The following is a 22,769-nucleotide window of genomic DNA, read 5'->3' on the forward strand; positions in this document are numbered from 1 at the left end:
TAGGGAGGGGTGGAGTGTTTGAAGTGAGATCAATCGTTCACAGAGGGGGAGATGAGAGACAGAGCGAGGAGAGGGAAATGAGAACGTGAGAGATAGAGAGAGAAGTGTAATAGAGAAGCCTATTCGTTCACAGAGAGAAACGGAGGACAGGGAAAGGGTACTAGACGAAAGCCACCACCTTCTTTGTTTCATGTGAATTAGTGCTTCACACACACAGAGAGAGAGAGAGAGAGAGAGAGAGAGAGAGAGAGAGAGAGAGAGAGAATGTACAGAGAAAGAGAGGTGGAACCCATAGAGAGAAAGAGAAAACCCAGAAAAAGAAAGAGGATCCATAGATAAAGAGAGAGAGAGAGAGAGAGAGAGAGAGAGAGAGAGACCCTAGCAGTAGTTCGTACCTCCTCTGTCCCTGATGGCGAGGTTGTGTCCTTTCTTCAGTATGATGTCCAGCTGGTACATCCCTGGGTTGGTAACAAGGGCGGTCTCAGCATTACTTGGCTCCACGATGTTGATGCCCTGCAAAGAAACACACAACAACTAGAAGTTAATCAGAAACACTCATCCACTATGACACGCATTGTGACCTCACCAATGAAAATCAAAGAAATGGAGGACATCGCTCATTGGATATGTCATGTGTGTGCTGTGTTAAATGGATTGTGCTATATTCTCTGGCATCACTGGGTAAAATCTAGACCTTAGTGTCTCTAGCCCTGGATGGTTGTGTGTCTAAACATCTAAGGGAAACACTGAGGGCCGGTATCCCAGAGTATGAACATTCAGTGAGTGACCACAGATTCTCCATTGACCATGATTTTTAGTCCAGATTTAGGCTTAATCTGTGTCCCTGAAACCGGCCCTAGCTGTCTGTGTCCCCATAGCCAGGCCCTGACTGTGACCCTGAATGTCCTAAAAACAGACCCAGCTCCCCCCTGGGCTCACCCTGGTGCAGCAAACTCATTAGAAGGCTACACTGTGCTGGGAGGTCTGCTAGGAGATAGTCTCCCCCTCACTCTCACTCTACTCCATTCGAGACGCCTGCCCTGCGTGGGTTTCCCTGTCACGTATCCTCAGCTCTCTGGGTTTGAGATGCTAAGAATAGCCTGCCCTGGCGCTAGCATCATCCAGGCTGCGACAAGAGAGAGAGAAAGAGAGAGAAAGAGAGAGAGAGTTCTCTGACTAGGGTCATGTTGGCACGTAAGGCGCTTAGGCTACACAAACACTAGTGTTTCCCCTACATACTTTTAGCATTTATACATTTTTTATTGTGAAACAAACAAGAAACACGACAAAAAAACTGAAAACTTGAGCCTGCATAACTATTAACTATTCCCCCCCCCCAAAAAAAAGTCAGCTGCAAGTTTCTTGGGGTATGTCTCTATAAGCTTGGCACATCTAGCCACTGGGAGTTTTACCCATTCTTCAAGGCAAAACTGCTCCAGCTCCTTCAAGTTGGATGGGTTGCGCTTGTGTACAAATCATACCACAGATTCTCAATTGGATTGAAGTCTGGGCTTTGACTAGGCCATTCCAAAACATTTAAATGTTTCCCCTTAAACCACTCGAGTGTTGCTATAGCAGTATGCTTAGGGTCATTGTCCTGCTGGAAGGTGAACCTCCGTCCCAGCCTCAAATCTCTGGAAGTCTGAAACAGGTTTCCCTCAAGAATTTCCCAGTCCCTGCTGATGAAAAACATCGCCACAGCATGATGCTCCACCACCATGCTTCACTGTAGGGATGGTGTTCTCGGGTGATAAGAGGTGTTAAGTTTGCGCCAGACATAGTGTTTTCCTTGATGGCCAAAAAGCAACATTTTAGGCTCATCTGTTCCTTCTTCCATATGTTTGGGGAGTCTCCCACATGCCTTTTGGCGAACACCAAACATGATTGCATATTTTTTTCTGGACACTCTTCTGTAAGGCCCAGTTCTGTGGAGTGTACAGCTTAAAGTGGTCCTATGGACAGATACTCCAATCTCCACTGTGGAGCTTTGCAGCTCCTTCAGGGTTGTCTTTGGTCTCTTTGTTGCCTCTCCGATTAACGCCCTCCTTGGCTGGTCCGTGAGTTTTGGTGGGCGGCCCTCTCTTGGCAGGTTTGTTGTCGTGACATTTTCTTTCCATTTTTAAAAAATGGATTTAATGGTGATCCGTGAGATGTTCAAAGTTTCTGATATTTTTTTAAAACCCAACCCTGATCTGTACTTCTCCACAACTTTGTCCCTGACCTGTTTGGAGAGCTCATTGGTCATCATAGTGCGACTTGCTTGGTGGTGCCCCTTGCTTAGTGGTGTTGGCACACAGCCAAGACAACACAGGAGTGGCTTCAGGACAAGTCTCTGAATGTCCTTGAATGGTCAAACCTGAGCCCGGACTTGAATCCAATCGAACATCTCTGGAGAGACCTGCAAATAGCTGTTCAGCGACGCTCCCCATCCAACCTGAAAGAGCTTGAGAGGATCTGCATGCACTGAGTATACCAAATATTAGGAACACCTTCCTAATATTGAGTTGCAATCCCCCCCTTTTTTCACTCAGAACATCATTAATTTGTTTGGGCATGAACTCTACAAGGTGTCGAAAGCGTTTCATGGCCCATGTTGACTGTAATGCTTCCCACAGTTGTGTCAAGTCGGCTGGATGTCCTTGGATGGTGGACCATTCTTGATACACACAGGAAACTACTCAGCGTGGAAAAACCCAGCAGCGTTGCAGTTCTTGACACAAACCGGTGCACCTGGCCTACCTACCATACTTCGTTAAAAGGCACTTCAACTTTTTGTCCTGCCCATTCACCCTCTGAATGACACACATACTCGGCTTCCAACCGCAAGGTGCTACAGAGGGTAGTGCATACGACCCAGTACATCATTGGGGCCAAGCTTCCTGCCATCCAGGACCTTTATAACAGGCGGTGTCAGAGGAAGGCCCTAAAAATTGTCGAAGCCACCCTAGTCATAGACTGTTCTCTCTGCTACCACACGGCAAGCTGTACAGGAGCTCCAAGTCTAGGTCCAAAAGGCTTCTTACCAGCTTCTACCCCCAAGCTATAAAACTGCTGAACAGCTAGTCAAATGGCTTTGCATTGACCCCCGCCTTTTTTTGTGCTGATGCTACTTGCTGTTTATTATCTATGCATAGTTACTTTACCCCTACCTACTGTACATGTACATGTTACCTCAATTACCTCGACTAACCTGTACCCCCGCACATTGACTCGGTACCGGTAACCCCTGTGTAGCGCCTTGATATTGTTATTTTATTGTTGCTTTTTGTTTTGTTTTACTATAGTTTATTGAGTAAATATTTTTCTTTGACTCTTATTTCTCTTAAAACTGCATTGTTGGTTAAGGGCTTGTAAGTAAGCATTTCACATTTGTTGTATTCGGCGCATACGACAAATCAAATGTGATTTGATACACAGTGCGTGTCTCATTTGTCTCAAGGATTAAAAATCCGTCCTTAACCCGTCTCCTTCCCTTCGCCTACACTAACTGAAGTGACCTCAATAAGGGATCATAGCTTTCACCTGGAAATAGCAGGTCCTCCGAGTGTTTTGTACACTCACTTGGAAGACGTTTTAATCCAAAAAGCGACTCACAGTCAGGCGTGCATGTTTATTTACATATGGGTGGTCCCATACGTACGAACAGCTCAACAGCTCAATCACAAGTGAATTCGCACTCGTATCACTGCTTCTTATCGAGACCTTGTCGCAGGATTTCCATTCAGTTCAGCCCACAGCCTCACACTGTGCACTGAAAATACCTCAAGTGGCTCTTGAAGTTGATTATCTCACCGGATATTAACTAAGGATATCAACTCCTACTCAGGGGGTTATTCTTCATACCAGCACTGTCTTTACAAAGGTATTATGAGGTACTGTGGCCTCGAGGGGACTGAGTGTATGAGACTGTCATTCCTCATGGTAGTGGCAGGTCATTTCCACTCTGTGCCTTCACCTCCTTCATTGCGTTGCAGCTTTCTTTCCTCATTATTAGACCACTCATGACAAACCTCTCAGCTAGTCACACAGCCACTGTACTCTGCTCAGCTCTCTGCTGTCCTCACCACTTGGACCCCTGGAAGAGCAGCTACTGCATGAGCAACATCCTAACAAACTAAACCAGTCACCACTTCTCCCCTCTGCATCTACTGGGAGTCGGGCCTGGCCCAGGAGTTGTTCCTGATCATTTAATCTGTCCCATGGAAATGAGCCACTGCCCTAATGAGCCACTGGGCTTCCCTAGCCTATGGCTAGGACTGAGCTGGACTGAGTTGCAGAGCTTGTTAGCATGGGGAGGTGCTGTGGTGTCATGTTGTTGTTGGACAGGACAAGTGTAATTGCTGCAGTGAAAATGTTTTTGAGGATCGAGGTGTAGGATGCACGTGGCAGCTGATTTGGATAAACACAATGGCTTATTGTTTCAATGCAGCCAGGTGCCATGGACATTCATTTGCATCAGTGTGAGTGTGTGTGTCTTTGGACTTTAGAGACGCCATTGGTACTTTATCACATAGTGTAATGTTCAATGCACTTGAGGATGTACAACTGCCTCCGGCTCAATGTGGATATTAAATCTTATGTGTACAAAGGCTCTTTTCTCCAAGTTATCTGCGGGAAGAAGCTGCCTGAACCAATCCCACTCATAAAAACAGGCGTGGAGTGCTGCTAACTTCCTCCTAGCAATCGTCCAGTGGCTAGAATGGCTATGCCAGTGTGCCCCAGCCCATGTGCGGTCACCGAATCCAGTATAGGGTTATATAAATTATGCTCAGATAAGTTTAATGTTTCTGGTGGGAGGGGGAACCAGTTGAGGAGCTTGTCCATTGGGTTTTCAACCTGCCTGCGGTCATGAAGCAAGAGGCTATGAGAGAGGTGGCCTTAGCAAAAGGGTCAACATCTGTTTGCCAATGTGCACATCCCACAGAACTTTCGGACAGAAATGAATCACAAAACTGTTCAAGTGGTGAGGAAATGGGGGGATACCTCGTCAGTTGCACAACTGATTGCATTCAACCAAAATGTGTCGTCAGCATTTAACCCAACCCCTCTGAATCAGAGAGGTGAGCTGCCTTAATCGACATTATCAGTACTCAGGGAGCAGTTGTTGGGGATAAACTGCCTTGTTTAAGGGCAGAACAGCTGATCTTTCCACCTTGGGGATTCAAACCGGCGACCTTTCGGTTACTGGCCCAATGCTAGGCTATGCTTAAACACACACACACCACATGTTACGTTATCTTCCTAAGCCAAAGTGTGGGGGGGGGGGGGGGGGGGGGGGGGTCCGAATGTCGAGTGGATTCACACTGTTACCAGACTGACTCACCTGTTGAACATGCTCAATAGTGACGATGTGACAATTAGGGAGTTGCAGACCGTGATCCGTTCCGTTAAACGTAATGGAGTCTGTTGCCGTTCATACAGTACAAAGACGTGTACATTGCAAGACATGACCACTTTGTTGACCCGATAGCTACTGAGATGAGACAGGTCTCACAAATAGCACAGATACACAAAAATGATTGTCAGAGGAGCCTGGTTTGAAGTTGATGGTGTTAGGTTCTTATTTTTCAGAGTAAATGACTCACGGACACTAGAGAAGCTTTTTAACCAAGTTTAATTCTTCCCAAAGGATCTGTAGAGGTGTATTCAGACAGCAAAACATTTCTCACCATCACAGTTATATACGTCTCACTTTAGGACACTCCTCCTTCTCTCCAATCCTTACATCTTATGTGTCAACAGGAAGAAGGTAACCAGATACTAAACACTGATTACTCCCTTAAGGGGAACTGACCTCACCTCCTGACCTCAACCCCTCCTTCCCCTAGTGCACAGATGTTCATCTGTCTCCCCTATCTCAACCGTTGCTCTACTCCCTTCCACCCAACACATTCCGAAGCGATCTGTCTTCCCACAGAGAACCATTAACTTCTGACTTTACAACCCAGTCTCTTTCACTCTTCCTATTCAAGGCTTCTTCTCTGTCATTTATTTAATATCTCAATGTTCAAAGTTTAGTCGATTCCAACAATGGTAATGTGTTTTCTTGTATACCGAATAAGCCAGATATTGTTGTTTGTGGGGGGAAGCCAGAGAGAGACGCTGATTTTGGAGGTGGGCTGCTCCTTTGACTGCCACATGGAGCAGGCCTTTTCTGACAAGCTGCTTAAATACAGACCCCTCATGTCATGCCTGAACAGCCTCGGACATGTCCACAGGCTGCCAGTATGTGACCTTCAGATTACAGGCCTACATTACAGTTTTTTTCGATTGCTAAACGACAGTGGACACAACTGGAGTCACATGTGCAAAACTCTAACTACAGTCTGCACAGCAGCAGTTCATGTGGACCAAACTCTAGTTCGTTTTTCATTGCTTGAACACAGTTTTCAAAACTCTAAACACTTATCCCATGACTTTAACCACAACCTGCACAACACTGTGGATTTACAGCACTTTGTTCAAATGCTAACACACTGCTGTCAAAACTGTGAACCACACATTCAAAACGGAATAGATTTCAGCCTTGTGCCTTTCAAACACTGCTGATTGCAATTTCAGCTGAAAGGCTAAGCAGGTGTCTTGTTTTAGACTTGTTAGTGAACACACACACATATTACAGTATATATAGGTAGAGGTCAGAAAGACTCATTTTGGAAATGGAACAAGGAAGATGGGTTCGTGGAGGGAGAAGGGTGGCAGGGAGAGGGCGGATGCGTGGAGGAAGTCAAAGAAGACAAAGAGCTGTTATTTCAGATGAAATAAGGGCTACACTTATAGACCATGTCGTGAACCATGGTCTCTCATTGAGAGAGGCAGGGTTGAGGGTGCAACCCAATCTGCAAAGATCCACAGTGGCATCTGTAATGCGAATTTTCCATCATGCAAACAGGTGAGAGTTACATCCTTACAGTAAATGAAAACATTACAGGAATCTATTTTGTATTGCAATTATAGAATATTTACACAGATATATATTACAGTAAGTTTGACTGTAAAATATATTTTTACAACCAGACCCAAAGGCTGCCCCCAACAGGGGGAAGAGGAAAAATATTTTCAGATGCGCAGGAAAATGCTATTGTTGACATGGTTGTTGTCAACAATGCAATAAAACTGCGGGAGATTCAAGATAGAGTGCTGGCTGATAATGATATATTTGAAAATGTTAATTATGTCAGCACAACAACTATTGCTCGAGTCCTAAAGAAACACCAAGTTACAATGAAACAGTTATACACTGTACCGTTCGAGAGAAACAGTGAACGGGTAAAAGAGCAAAGATACCAATATGTCCAGGTAAGACGTCTGAGGTTACGTACACAGCTATACAAAATATTTACAGTAAAAAAAAAACACTAGCATTTCTACAGTAAAACTGTGCACTTACTGTTTTTCAGAGAGTAATGGAGGTGGAAGCACTGGAAAGACCACGTTCATTTGTATTTATCGATGAAGCTGGATTTAACCTTGCCAAAACACGGCGCAGAGGAAGGAATGTTATAGGTCAAAGGGCCACTGTGGAGGTTCCAGGCCAAAGGGGGGGAAATATCACCATGTGTGCTGCAATGGCCAATGATGGTTTGCTTCTCAACACACCACTCATTGGCCCATACAACACAGAAAGGCTTATAGCTTTCCTAGAACAGCTCTATGCTCAGCTAGTGCCAGCAGAACAGGGGGAGCCAGTAAGAAATTCCATAAATTACTACAGGCTATTGAAGCAAACTGCTAATTTTAATTTACCTTAAAGAATTGTTACGTTCTAAAAAATTTAACAAATCATGTGAAAGAATGTCACTCTTTTCTTTGAAGAAAATATTACTTTGTATGAAGTCACTGAAATTGTTCAAACTGTAAAGATGAAAAGTTTGTATTTTCTGTATTGGTGTTTGATGCTAGTGTTTTTACTCTCAGTGTGTTCTGAGTGACAGTGTGTGTTATCTCAGTGAGGGTTGTGCATAGTGTTTGGCTGCACTGAGCGTGTTTTGAGCCATGTGTTAAGAGTTGTGTTGCTTGGAATGAGTTTTGCAGGTGATGTGAACTGTTTAGCTCAGGTGACTGTTGGTAGTGCAGACTGTAGTTAGAGTTTTGCACATGTGACTCCAGTTGTGCCCACTGTCGTTTAGCAATCGAAAAAAACTGTAAGACGAACGCGAAGCAGCTATGGGCAACCTTGCAGTGTGGAGAAAAAGGTTCTATCTGTTTCCCTAGGTGTCCAGATATCCCTGTCCTGAAATGTTTGACTCCGTATTGTACGAATAATGATTTGTGGATTCAAATAAAGTATTTGTGTGTGTGTGTGTGTGTCAGGATTAAATAGGAAGGAACCGTGTGTGTGTGTGTGTGTGTGTGTGTGTGTGTGTGTGTGTGTGTGTGTGTGTGTGTGTGTGTGTGTGTCAGGATTAAATAGGAAGGAACCGTGTGTGTGTGTGTGTGTGTGTGCGTGCGTGCACATGCACAAGTGTGTGAACAAGTCTGTTTACTTACAATGATGAACCACAGCATCTGTCAGATAAGAAACTGGTAGTGTAAACAGACAGTTCCTTCTAAACCACCACTGGCTTTGGATCAGACTCACTGGATTGGACTGAGAGAAGCAGCCATTAAATCCACTGCAATCATCAATCCAGCGTCTCACTATACAGCAGTAAACACATCTCGTCTTCAACACAAGTCTCACATCTTCATCAAACTAATGAATAGCAACTTTCAACATTAAAACAACGATGAAACGGTAACAAGCACACACTCCATAATTGTGCGCAGCAGTTGTTGATGTTAAAATGAAGTCCCATTTCCAAATCCCTCATTACACTTTAGCTGGTACAGCAGCTTCTTTAAAGTCAAGCTTGGGAGAAAAGTGCTGGTAGAAAACATCAAATTCCATGATGAGCAACGTCTGCTGGACATCAATAGCAATCAGTCAAACAGTTGTTAGAGTAATTGCTTTGGGTGACTTGACCCCTCTCAGTGGGTCCCTAATGGTTCGGCCCTTTGTATTTCCTTTACGCAAACATCATTTTTAATGAAGGAGACACTGACATAAGCAGAAGATCAAATCAAATGTGGATGCGATAGGAGGGATGTAATCGAAATATAGGCTCCAGGGCGCCGAGACTCTCTCTAGCTTTAACAACAACTACAATCGGATGCATTTAAAGTGCCTTCAGAAAGTATTCTCGCCCTGTGACTTTTTCCACGTTAAAATGTATTAAACTGTATCACGAGCCTACACACAATAACACAATGTCAAAGTGGAATTATGTTTTTAGAAATGTATACAAATGAATAAAAAATGAAAAGCGGAAATGAAATGAGTCAATAAGTGTTCAACCCCTTTGCTATGGCAAGCCTAAATAATTTGAGGATTCAAAATGTGCTTAACAAGTCACATAATAAATTGCATGGACTCGCTCTGTGTGCAATAATGGAGTTTCACATGATTGTTTAATGACTACCTAATCACTGTACCCCACACATACAATTATCTGTAAGGTCCCTCAGTCGAGCAGTGAATTTCAAACACAGATTCAACCACAAAGGCCAAGGGAGATTTTCCAATACCTCGCAAAGAAGGGCACCTATTGGTTGATGGGTAAAAATTTTAAAAAAGCAGACATTGCATATCCCTTTGAGCATGGTGAAGTTATTTATCACGCTTGGTGTATCAATACACCCAGTTACTACAAAGATACAGATGCCTGAAGAGGAAGGAAACCGATCAGGCCAATGGCGACTATAAAACAGTTACAGAGTTGAATGGCTGTGATAGGAGAAAACTGAGGACCAACAACGACCAACAACGTTGTAGTTACTCATCTAATCAAACACCAGCCACCCACACTATTTAACTAATTATGTGACTTCTGAAGGTAATTGGTTGCACCAGATCATATTTTCCGTTTTTTATTTTGTAGAATTTTTTGAAACAAGTTATTTTTTTCATTTCACTTCACAAATTTGGACTATTTTGTGTATGTCCATTAATAAAATCCCCCCCAAAAATCACATTCAATTACCAGTTGTCATGAAACAAAATACGAAAAACGCCAAGGGGGATGAATACTTTTGCATGGCACTGTATGGCTTTATTTTAAACCATCAAAAACTGGTTCACAAGTCGGCCCTGCTCAGGCTACAGACTCATCCATCATATGGATGATGTTTCTGGGTTTCCAAAATGAGAGTGTGCAGAAACACACGCAGGCACACACACACGTGCGCAAGCACACACACACACACATGCGCGCAAACACACGCATGAGCACACACTCACACACAACAAAGCAAACAGATGTTATCAATACAACATACGTGTTGTATTGGAGCCATAGAGTCAGTGGTGTCAGGCAAGTGAGAACAGGATGGCAGACATGACTGACACACACAGACACTCATCTAATCAAACACCAGCCACCCACACTAATCTACCTTTCGGTCTTCAGTTATACCTCTTTATTTAATACCTTTCCACCTAACTCACACACACAGACTGAGAGATTATTGGGCAGAGGAGCAGGAGAAACAAGTTGAACTATGTCAGAGAGGCAGCTCCACTGAAATCGTGCTTGTGCAATTATAGAGAACATATGTGGGCGGCGGAAGTGGAGGAGAGATTGAGCCTGGCTTGTGTCGGAGAATGAGTTCTGAGCAGTGGGGAGTGTTAATCCACCTCCTACCCACTATAAGGCAGTACAGTGGTACTGAAGCCTATACATTAGTCTACCCAACAGAACCCCACACTACAGCTACACAGGTCCCCTGCTCCCTCCACTCTGCTAAGTCAGCTCAGATGCTATCTCTGTTACTCTTCTCTTGGATGTATGACAGCTATTCAGGAGATGTAATGTATCCTAGGTGAATGCGTCTCTTAAATGACCATTTCTGAGGCATCAACTTTATCTACAAGTAAAATGGGTTGCTCTACAGTACCGTGACGGACAAAGCATGGGTTACCGCAGACCACTCAGACAACAGTCCACTCTGTGAACCTTTGACCTCAACGCTCACCGCAAACCTATCAGCGTTTCTGTTAACAGGCTCTCCTCCCACAGCCAGTCATTAACGGAGTATTGAAGATGGAGGATCTCCTTATAGAGTTCCTTTCATTAGAGGTGCCTATTCACTGGGGAGAGGTGAGTCACCGTCAGCTCCCTCTTTCCCAACCTCTGAAGTCTGAGCACTTCCAGGAATAACCGCAGCCATTCTGCCAGTCTACACCATGCTGCTTTATTACTCATTAACACACATGCTGCTTCCTTGTCTAACACTCCTTCTCCTTCTGTCTCGTTCTCTTTGTCTCTCCTTCTCCAACTCTCTATGTCTGTCTGTTTGCCTCTCGGTCTGTCTGTCTTAACCCACTTTTCCCCTCTTAACTCTCTCTCGCACCGACGCACGCTGTGCTTTCCCATTAAGGCCCCCGGGCACACACTCACACGCGGTTTGCTGTGACCATCAATAGGCCACATCACAATAACATTTACTCCATAGAACCCGGCGCTGTGCAAGTGAGTCAAAATACAAAAAAAAACTTTCCAAAAACAGCACACAAAGAATCACATTACGGTTCATTTCCGAGAAGAGCCCTTGAGGCCGGAAGGACCCCCAGGCCCAGCGTGTGACAGAATGTGACAGAAGACCGAGCCAGAGGAGATGTGTGGAGAGGTGTTCCATCTAATGAGCTCTTCCTGGTCTTTCCTGTCATCCTGCAGACTAATGATACAGGACTGGTAGTCTGGGGCCATCCTCCTACATGTTCAGCCACAGAAGGAGAAGCAAAGAGGGCTATGATAGCTAGTGATGGGGATAATGAGCCTCCTGATCCAAAAAAAGGAGAGGATTACCGTAACAACCTTTACCGTGCTGTTCATATAACCTTATCGTATCTGCTCTCATCTCTATGCACTGGTATTGGAACGCTCTCACCCAGCAGATGACGACATCTCACAGCCTCGAGTCTAAGCCACTGTTCATTAACAAGTGGGAAAAGAAAGAGTATAAGAGAGTATAAGAAGAACAAAAGGAGAGTCGAGGATATCCGAGAATGAGATTAAGATCGAGCTAGAGGGAGAGAGAGAGAGAGAGCGCAGCGAAGTGATAAGAAAGTACAATAAATGGGGAATGAGGAGAGAGAGAGACCTGTTGTCTTAGGGTATACAGCCGGTCAATGTGGCAGTGAGGGAAAATGTATAGCTGAACTGGATAGCAGGCTACGGGTGGCAGAGGAACAATGGAACATAAGGTAGTATTGCCAAAGTGAGTATTACTAGAGGTCATGGGCCTGCATCTGAAGGTTCTGTGAGTACACAACTGAATATTAACATACACTGTTATTACCCTGGGCTGGGTAATAATAGGGCTGGGGATTTCCAGAGACCTCACAATGATTATTCAGACCCCTTTGCTTTTTTCACATTTTGTTTACATTACAGCCATATTCTAAAATGGATTCAATCGTTTTTTCCTCCTCATCAATCTACACACAAAACCCCATAATGACAAACAGATTTTGAGAAATGTTTGCAAATGTATTAATAAAAAAAACTGATATCACATTTACATAAGTACTCAATCCCTTTACTCAGTACTTTTTTGAAGCTCCGTTTGGTAGCGATTACAGCCTTGCGTCTTCTTGGCTATGATGCTACAAGCTTGGCACACCTGTATTTGGTGAGTTTCTCCCATTCTTCTCTGCATATCCTCTTAAACTCTGTCAGGTTGGATGGGGTGCGATTTTGCACAGCTATTTTTAGGTCTCTCCAGAGTTCAATCAGGTTGAAGTCTGGACTCTGGCTGGGCCACTCAAGAGCATTCAGAGTCTTGTCCCGAAGCAACTCCTGAGTTTACTTGGCTGTGTGCTTAGGCTCATTGATCCGTTCATCTTTCCCTCGATCCTGACTAGTCTTCCAGTCCCTGACGTTGAAATACATCCCCACAGCATGATGCTGCCTCCACCATGCTTTACCGTAGGGATGGTGCCAGATTTCCTCCAGACGTGACGCTTGGCATTCACGCCAAAGAGGTTCAATCAGAGAATCTTGTTTCTCATGGTTGGCAAGTCCTTTAGGTGCCTTTGGCAAACTCCAAGTGGTCTGTCATGTGCCTTTTACTGAGGAGTGGCGTCCGTCTGGCCACTCTACCATAAAGGACTGATTGGTGGAGTGCTGCAGAGATGGTTTTCATTCTGGAAGGTTCTCCCATCTGAGAAACTCTGGAGCTTTGTCAGAGTGACCTTCAGGTTCTTGGTCACCTCCCTGACCAAGGCCCTTCTCCTTGGTTCTAAACTTCTTCCATTTAAGAATGATGGAGGCCACTGTGTTCTTGGGGACCTTCAATGCTGCAGAAATGTTTTGGTACCCTTCCCCAGATCTGTGCCCCAACACAATCCTGTCTCGGGGATCATGGCTGGGTTTTTGCTCAGACATGCACTGTCAACTGTAGGATCAGTAGACAGGTGTGTGCCTTTCCAAATCATGTCCAATCAATAACCCTAACCTGAGCTCAATTTTGAGTCTCATTAGTAAGGGTCTGAATATGTATTTCTTATGTACAGTGGGGAGAATAAGTATTTGATACACTGCCAATTCTGCAGGTTTTCCCTACTTACAAAGCAGGTCTGTAGTTTTTATCATAGGTACACTAAACGGAATCTAAAACAAAAATCCAGAAAATCACATTGTATGATTTTTAAGTAATTAATTAGCATTTTATTGCAATGGTGGCTGTTGTCGTTGTGTTGCTGTTATACTGGCAATACTAAAGTGTCTATAAGAACATCCAATAGTCAAAGGTTAATGAAATACAAATGGTATAGAGGGAAATAGTCCTATAATTCCTATAACAACTAAAAACCTAAAACTTCTTACCTGGGAATATTGAAGACTCGTGTTAAAAGGAACCACCAGCTTTCATTTGTTCTCATGTTCTGAGCAAGGAACTGAAACGTTAGCTTTCTAACATAGCACATATTGATTGCACTATTACATTCTTCTCCAAAACTTTGTTTTTGCATTATTTAAACCAAATTGAACATGTTTCATTATTTACTTGAGGCTAAATTGATTTTATTGATGTATTATATTAAGTAAAATAAGTGTTTATTCAGTATTGTTGTAATTGTATTGTTGTATTGTATTGTTGTAATTGTAATTACAAAAAAACAAACCAAAAAAACCCGTCCGATTAATCGGTGGCGGCTTTTTTGGTCTTCCAATAATCGGTATCGGTGTTGAAAAATCATAATCGGTCGACCTCTATTTCTAACATCTTATAATTTGCTCATTAAAGTATAAGAACACAGAATCCTTGAAAATTGTTCATGCTAAATGTAATAATAGGTCGAGTACTGCAGGCTATGTATTCTTAAATAGTTTATACAGTGCAATCAAGTCAATGTGAGTTTGTCCAGAAGTTGCCTGGGCAGGATACGTGAAACAACGAGTATGTTTCTCCTGTGGATGACTGAGGAATCACCAAGGCAACACAGCTAAGCTCAACAAAGCCAAATACATCAATACCTGTTATCTATTAACCATGACGCAACAGTACTATAGCACCACTCACAGAGTCACTAATCAGCTCCTTTGACTTTTAAGCGACAGGGGGAAATAGGATAATAGCTTTCAGAAGGCATTTGATATTAATGAATTGTTCTACTGCAATATATCAATGCAGGATAACAGAAAGACTATGATTCAGCCATGAAAATGTCATGCTGAGAAAAGCTAGCTAAATGAAGATAAATCTAGAGTGGGACAGAGTTAAGACAGAATTTGCACTAAAAGCCTCTGACCATGAGAAGGTATGTTGCTGCCTTGGACCCATCTTAACTTCAGTGTTAAATATATGCCATTAAGCTTTTGCTTTTATCCAAAGCGACTTACAGTCATGCATGCATACATTTCCCGTATGAGTGATTACTAGGTTGTACCAACGCCACTGCGAAGTGTTACCCAAAACAGCATAGCCAAGCTCAGTTAACATAACCATCCCCAGCCTTAAACTGCCAGGTCAACATCTGGGCTGCGTGACACTGGAAAGGGAAGGGAAAACGGCTCTGGCGTCTCTAGCGTAGAGCATCCCTTCATTTGACATAATAATAAGAGCCCGCAGTGAGTACAAACCTGTCCAAAGCAGTTTGGGATATCCTGAGAGCTACAGTGCTGCCGTTTAGAACATCTCTCAGCAGTCTCTCAGAGGAGGGGGAAGTGGTCCCTCTCAAGTATTATCAGACCAGAGCTACTCTGATACATGCTAAACAGGTGTCTACTGAAGAGTATCTCCATCATTTTAGCAGTCATTGAAGAAAGTAGCGCAGGGTGCCCTAATAGTATGCTGGATCCCCCTTTCAATTGACGGCATCTCCCAGTGGAATCCATCCTCAAACCCTGTCTACATCGCACACACATTCAATACGCCATCTGGCCTGCAGGTGAGTGCAATCCTCTCCCTATCATTCCATTGGGACACACAGATAGATCAGGTGCACTCCCGCCCCCAGCATTAGAGGCATTTCAATCCATTGGTGGTAATGCCGCCACAAAACAGCATTAGTAAACTGCAATTTCCACATACGTACACTTATAAATCCTAGATGCAATTCCAGATGTCATTCAAATAGCAAAACCTCCGACCATTCCATGTTCAAATCAAATGTTATTTGTCACATGCTTCGTAAACTTGTGGCTCCCTGTTAAGTGAGTGTGTGTGTGTGTATGTGTGTGTGTGTGTGTATGTGTGTGTATGTGTGTGTGTGTGTGTGTGTGTGTGTGCGCGCTTGTGTGTGCGCGCTTGTGTGTGCGTGTAGTTTAGGGCTGGGAATTGCCAGGGACCTCAATATACGATATCATCATGATACTTAGGTGCTGACAGGATATGTATTGCGATTCGATACTGCAATTTGATGTTCCACCGTTTTTTTATCAATCTAGTCAACTATCGATATAATATTGTCCCAAAATAATATTGCGAAATGTAACTGTATCAATTTTTCGCCCATCACTAGTGTGCGTGTGTGTGTGAGAGAGAGAAAGAGAGCAGTACAATAGCAGTAGGCTATTGTCACATTGGTATAAAAGGAATCGGGAGACAGGCGCAGGAATGCGTAATAGGGTTTTTTATTGACCCAAATTACAGCGTGCCATGTAAAGGCATGGGGAAGACCAAACAAACACGTATACAAAACACAGTGTTGAAACCCAAACAAAAGAGCGAGGAGTACCTCGAATAAATACACCGGGACGAGACCCGTAACATACACGCACACAATGATTCTACATGGGACGAGACCCGTAATCATCTTCACAATACAAGCGGCACGAAAGCCAAAACAACACAGCACAGGTACTCACACGACCAATGGACATTGGAACAACAACCGACAAGACCATGGAAACCAAAGGCCACATATATACAAATAATAATCAGTGGGAATAGTGGACAGGTGTGCGTGATGAAAGTTCCCGGAGGGATCCGTGACAGTACCCCCCCCCCCCCCCCCCTCCCCTCTCTATACTTGTTCTATTCCTCTCGGAGAAGATTTAAATAGAATCTTAAGTAAAGTCAAACTAATTCAGCTTCACCTCTTTTGAAAAGTGATGACACAGTGGCAATAATAGTGTCTAGTTATAATAATGTTCTTTATTGTGGAAGTGGCTAGAGACAGAGCATCTAGAGACAGAGCATCTAGAGACAGAGCATCTAGAGACAGAGCATTTATCGCTGTTTTTTTCTCTCACTACTGCCTGCACCTGACATCCACCTGACATACTACTGACAGTGTCATGCAGTGTCATTCTGCATAAACGATGGCCAGGTAAGTACTGTTGCTGAGTGAGGAGGGGGGAAGTGACACTGTAAGACAGATAACATTTTCAGAAAGAGACAAAAAGAGAGTGGTGACACAGAGAGAGTGAAAACACAGAGTGTGAGAGAGAGAGCGAGAGAGAGAGAGAGAGAGAGAGAGAGAGAGGGAGGGTACAGAATGACAGAGCAGCGTCTATGTTTTGGCAGTGTTCCCGTCTGTCCGTCACCGTTAAGCTCGGGGAGGAGGAGAGCGGTCGTCCCAGAGAGTCAGAGCGCTGCTGACAAGGCAGGCAAGAGTTCCCAGCCCACTGTCACACGCTTCGCAAACCAGTATAGTACAGGACAATACAGTACAGAACAGTATAGAGCCTGCACAGCATCTTCAAAGACAGAACCGCCCCATAAGGCCTATAGCTGGCCCACCCACAACCACCCTCTCATCTTCCAACAAGTTTATTTTATCAGCTGTCACTAGGGCTGTTGCGGTGACCGTATTACCACCACACCGGCGGTCATGAAGGCAGTCAAATTCCAAGTGACTGTTTAGTCACGGTAATTAGACTTCAAAAAAGCTCTGATGCCGCTGATGGTCATTAGTAGCCTACCAAACTTGCTAACTGCCTGGTCCTCAGCACTCTATTGTCCGTCTAATCACTCCGACATCAATGCAAATGTAATCGAAAATCGAATCAAATACTTCATGAGAGCGCATAAACTCATGTTGCGCAACATTTCTGCAGGCTATGCAATTCAGCAAGAAAACAGAGTGATGGCCTCTATTAAAAAGAGGAGGATCCCAACAACTTTCTATGGGTTAGGCCTACTATATTTATTTCTCAACTTTCCTAATAGTAAGCACATTGCTTATCTTTACAACAGGAGTGTAGCCTACCTAGCTGGCATGAAAATGAATCATGGGAAAAGTGTCCTGTATTTGCTATTTAAGTGCAAAATTACATTTTTCCCCAGCCCCTGTTTCGAGACAGCTGCATGATAATGGTCAATTCTATATCAAAACAAATTTCACACATACACTGTATATGATTTAGCATATGTAAAGACAAGATTAAATCAAGAATATTCTGATGGGTGACAATACTAGGCTATCACTTGCAAATTATATATTATCAATTGTGAATGATGCCCAGCGTAAGAAACAATGCCTTTTTTTAGCAACTTTAAAAAAATAGTCGCACACCTCATGTAGCCTAGCCCATAGGTCTATATGTTTTAATAAGGTTTGTATCACTAAAGTGACCAAATAACATTTTAAAATTAAGCACATTCATCTGCTTTACAAGGGGTTTAGAGCCTAGCTGGCATACATAAACAGTGTGTGAATTTCAACTTTTGGGAAGTTAATATTAAGCACATTCATCTGCTTTACAAGGGGTGTAGAGCCTAGCTGGCATACATAAAAAGTGTGTGAATTTCAAGTTTTGGGAAGTTAATATTCACCATAAGAATACACCTTTATAATAAAAGCATTACATGCGTAATTGCATTTGCGGTCACTTTTGATAATGGTGTTTTCCCGCTAATGGAACATTCACGCTTATAGCCTTGCTGCGCTTATAAACGTGAAGAAATAGCTTAATAGTTTATCAACATTTTAAGCTAAACTTTCTGATCTGTTGCGAAAGCAACATTGCATACTTTTTTTTGGGGGGGGGGTGGATGCTAGTGGTTGTATTAATTTGGGATCTACCACAACTGTCCTAGACTATGTTTGTAATATTTATTTCACACACAGAATAGAAAAGGTCAACTTTTGTACTATGGGGATAGAAAATTGACATAGGCTAGTGCTTTTGCTGTTCATTAGACCTCATCTCGTTGGATGAAAAGGAAATGTGGACAGTTCTTCCAAAATTGTCAATATGCACCTCGGAATTGGATAAGCGCAGTTGCGTCCCCGGTGTGTCTGTCTTCACTTGTAGCTTGTGAGAAAGACCCGATCACGTGATGGAGAGCCATGTGAGTGAGAGTTGCTTCGGAGCAGGCAGCACTCAGGGAGAAGGGCACAACACAGCACTCCAGGCCAAGGGCACAACAGCCAATGGCCGCAAATGGCATGTCCTTTTTTTAGGGTGCATTATGGCCACAAAAAGGGCACGCCATCGTGAAATTCGAGGCATTATCAAGTGCTAGTCAAATTGTGAATGAGAGACTTGTAACGGTTCTCTTGTTGTGAAGTAGAGGCGGACCAAAAAGCAGCGTGGTTGTTATTCATTGTACTTTAATAACGAAACTGTACATGAAAAACTAACAAAACAACAAACGTGCGAAAACCTAAAAAACAGCCCTGTCTGGTGCAAAACACAGAGACAGGAACAATCACCCACAAACACACAGTGAAACCCAGGCTACCTAAGTATGATTCTCAATCAGAGACAACTAATGACACCTGCCTCTGATTGAGAACCATACTAGGCCGAAACATAGAAATACCCCAAAACATAGAAAAACAAACAGACTGCCCACCCAACTCACGCCCTGACCATACTAAATAAATACAAAACAAAGGAAATAAAGGTCAGAACGTGACAGTACCCCCCCCCCCCCAAAGGTGCGGACTCCGGCCGCAAAACCTTAACCTATAGGGGAGGGTCTGGGTGGGCGTCTGTCCGCGGTGGCGGATCTGGCGCGGGACGCGGACCCCACTCCACCATTGTCTTAGTCCGCCTTATTGTCTGCTTCCGTGGCCTCCTAACCACGGCGACCCTTCTCAATGGACAGAGGGGCAGCTTGGGTCAGAGGGGCGGCAGCTCGGGACAGAGGGGCGGCAGCTCGGGACAGAGGGGCGGCAGCTCGGGACAGAGGGGCGGCAGCTCGGGACAGAGGGGCAGGGGCTCTTGGCAGAGGGGCAGGGGCTCTTGGCTGAGGGGCTCTGGCGCCTCTGGGCTGAGGGGCTCTGGCGCCTCTGGGCTGACTGGCGGCACTGGCGGCCCCTGGCTTCCTGGCGGAACTGGCGGCCCCTGGCTTCCTGGCGGAACTGGCGGCCCCTGGCTGGCGGCTCCTTGCAGACTGGCGGCTCCTTGCAGACTGGCAGCTCAGATGGCGCTGGGCAGACGGGAAGCTCCGGCAACGCTGGAGAGGAAGGCTCTGGCAGCGCTGGACTGAGTAGCTCTCGTAGCGCCGAACAGGCGGGAGACTCCGGCTGCGCTGGAGAGGAGGAAGGCTCTGGCAGCGCTAGAGAGGCGGGAGACTCCGGCAGCGCTGGAGAGGAGGAAGGCTCTGGACAGGCGGGAGCCCCTGTAAGGATGAGCCGGAGAGACAGCCTGGTGCGGGGGGCTGCCCACCGGAGGGCTGGTGCGTGGAGGTGGTGACAGATAGACCGGACCGTGCAGGCGCACTGGAGCTCTTGAGCACCGAGCCTGCCCAACCTTACCCGGTTGAATGGTCCCGGTCTCCCTGCCAGTGCGGCGAGGTGGAATAGCCCGCACTGGGCTATGCAGGCGAACCGGGGACACCGTGCGCAAGGCTGGTGCCATGTAAGCCGGCCCAAGGAGACGCACTGGAGACCAGATGCGTAGAGCCGGCTTCATGGAACTTAGCTCGATGCCCACTCTAGCCCGGCCGATACGCGGAGCTGGAATGTACCGCACCGGGCTATGCACCCGCACTGGGGACACCGTGCGCTTCACAGCATAACACGGTGCCTGCCCGGTCTCTCCAGCCCCCCGGTAAGCACAGGAAGTTGGCGCAGGTCTCCTACCTGGCTTCGCCACACTTCCTGTGTACCCGGCCCCAATAATTTTTTGGGGCTGACTCTCGGGCTTCCATCCACGCCGCCGTGCTGCCTCCTCATACCAGCGCCTCTCCGCCTTCGCCGCCTCCAGCTCTTCTTTGGGGCGGCGATATTCTCCAGGCTGTGCCCAGGGTCCTTTTCCATCCAACTCATCCTCCCATGTCCATTCCTCTTTTCGCTGCTGTTGCTGTTGCCCGTTACCACGCCGCTTGGTCTTGTTGTGGTGGGTGATTCTGTAACGGTTCTCTTGTTGTGAAGTAGAGGCGGACCAAAAAGCAGCGTGGTTGTTATTCATTGTACTTTAATTAATAACGAAACTGTACATGAAAAACTAACAAAACAACAAACGTGCGAAAACCTAAAAAACAGCCCTGTCTGGTGCAAAACACAGAGACAGGAACAATCACCCACAAACACACAGTGAAACCCAGGCTACCTAAGTATGATTCTCAATCAGAGACAACTAATGACACCTGCCTCTGATTGAGAACTATACTAGGCCGAAACATAGAAATACCCCAAAACATAGAAAAACAAACATAGACTGCCCACCCAACTCACGCCCTGACCATACTAAATAAATACAAAACAAAGGAAATAAAGGTCAGAACGTGACAAGACTGATGAAGTGAACAGCCTGTGCAAAAAAACAAAGCAGAGCTCATGCCTTTCAAGTGACTTTTTTCAAATCATCATTATAGTGGCATCATGCATCATGCAGCCTTACAATGTATTAAAAATCTAAACATATACGTTTGTAGAACAACTACAGTTACATTACTAACGCTAAATTAAGCATGTAGGAGTACCTATTTCTTTGTTAACTGCTCAACCCAGAATAGCCGCATGTGCCCACTCCACAAAATCCCTTCTATTTTATTCAGCTGTGTTCAATTGTACTCTTCATACTATAAAATGATATACAATTTTAAGCAAATCTTGTCTGCTAAATGAACTATTGTAGCCCACAGCCATTTGGCATAGCTAGATCAGGACCTAGCATAAGGACAACTCAGAGTATGCTATTCTGTTCTTCTGAAATAGACTACATGTTCTTCATATCATGTTTCTTTAGACCTGTCTATAATAAATAATGGATTTATTGTGAAGGTGTAGGCTATATTACATGGATTTATTAGACTTTTTAAAATGTAGATGATCTGAAGGTGTGCATCAGTGGCATGCGTGGAAGCCAAGAGATGCTAAATGTGCTTTTGTTAGTTAACGGTCAATTACCGTGTGACCGACAGTTATTTGCTTGACAATCACCGGCTGACACAATTTCGTGACCGCCACAGCCCTAGTTGTCTCAAAGTGCTTTAAAGATACCCGGTCTTAAGTAGATTAATTGATTACGATGATGTCATCATTCATCATCACATCGTAGCTTGCATTTAGCTACAGCACGTTCAATTACCATGACAATGACACATGCACCTTGGTTGGGCTGTGAGGTAGCTAGGACTTCTCCCTGTGTCTCTGTGTCAGACTGGGGAGAATGCAGGCTCTTACGCTCTCCCTGTCACTGCCTGACATTACCAGGTGAGAGGCACTATGAGAGAAGGGCACGACTCACTCTAACAGCACTGTAGTCTGTGCACAGCTTCTGCTTCACAGAGCAAGAGAAAGTGAGAGAGAGGGAGAGAGAAAGCGAGAGAGAGAGATAGAGAAATAGAGTGAGTAAGAAAGTGAGAGAGACTGAAAGAGTCAGAGAATCAGGTCTCTGCAGAAAACAAAAGGAGCAGACCACCTAAAAAACCCACGAGGCCCAAACTGAATTAGAGACGGACTAAATTAGAATGTGAAATTAGTTGTGGTTACCAAACTCGCTGTGAGAGAGTGAAAACTTGCGGGGAGCTGCCACTGTCAACGGAGCACAGCACATGAATGAACAAGCAGCCGTCATCCAGCTCCCAGCCGCCCCACAACCATCCACATTTGCATACGGTAGAGAGAAGCCGCAGGTGGCTGCTTCACATCCCCATCTCTAAGGTCTTCACCCCCCCAAAACAGCCATAATACTCCACACTACAATCGTAGCCAAAAGTTTTGAGAATGGTACAAATATTAATTTCCACAAAGTTTGCTACTTCAGTGTCTTTACATATTTTTTTGTCAGATGTTACTATGGAATACTGAAGTATAATTACAAGCATTTCATAAGTGTCAAAGGCTTTTATTGACAATTACATGAAGTTGATGCAAAGAGTCA

At 44.7% G+C, this 22,769-nt stretch overlaps 1 protein-coding gene across 4 annotated transcripts in view; it reads right to left on the reverse strand.

The window, feature by feature from the left end:
* The window catches only part of LOC139389691 (multiple C2 and transmembrane domain-containing protein 1-like), a 227,384-nt gene that overhangs the window by 137,138 nt on the left and 67,477 nt on the right, over window positions 1–22,769 (reverse strand). For all 4 annotated transcript variants that reach the window (XM_071136580.1, XM_071136582.1, XM_071136581.1 and 1 more), the window contains exon 2: window positions 396–513. In XM_071136580.1, the coding sequence (XP_070992681.1) occupies window positions 396–513 (118 nt within the window). The remainder of the gene's footprint in view (window positions 1–395; window positions 514–22,769) is intronic.

This window comes from Oncorhynchus clarkii, chromosome 30 (assembly GCF_045791955.1).
Source record: "Oncorhynchus clarkii lewisi isolate Uvic-CL-2024 chromosome 30, UVic_Ocla_1.0, whole genome shotgun sequence".
NCBI classification, from domain to species: Eukaryota; Metazoa; Chordata; class Actinopteri; order Salmoniformes; family Salmonidae; genus Oncorhynchus; species Oncorhynchus clarkii.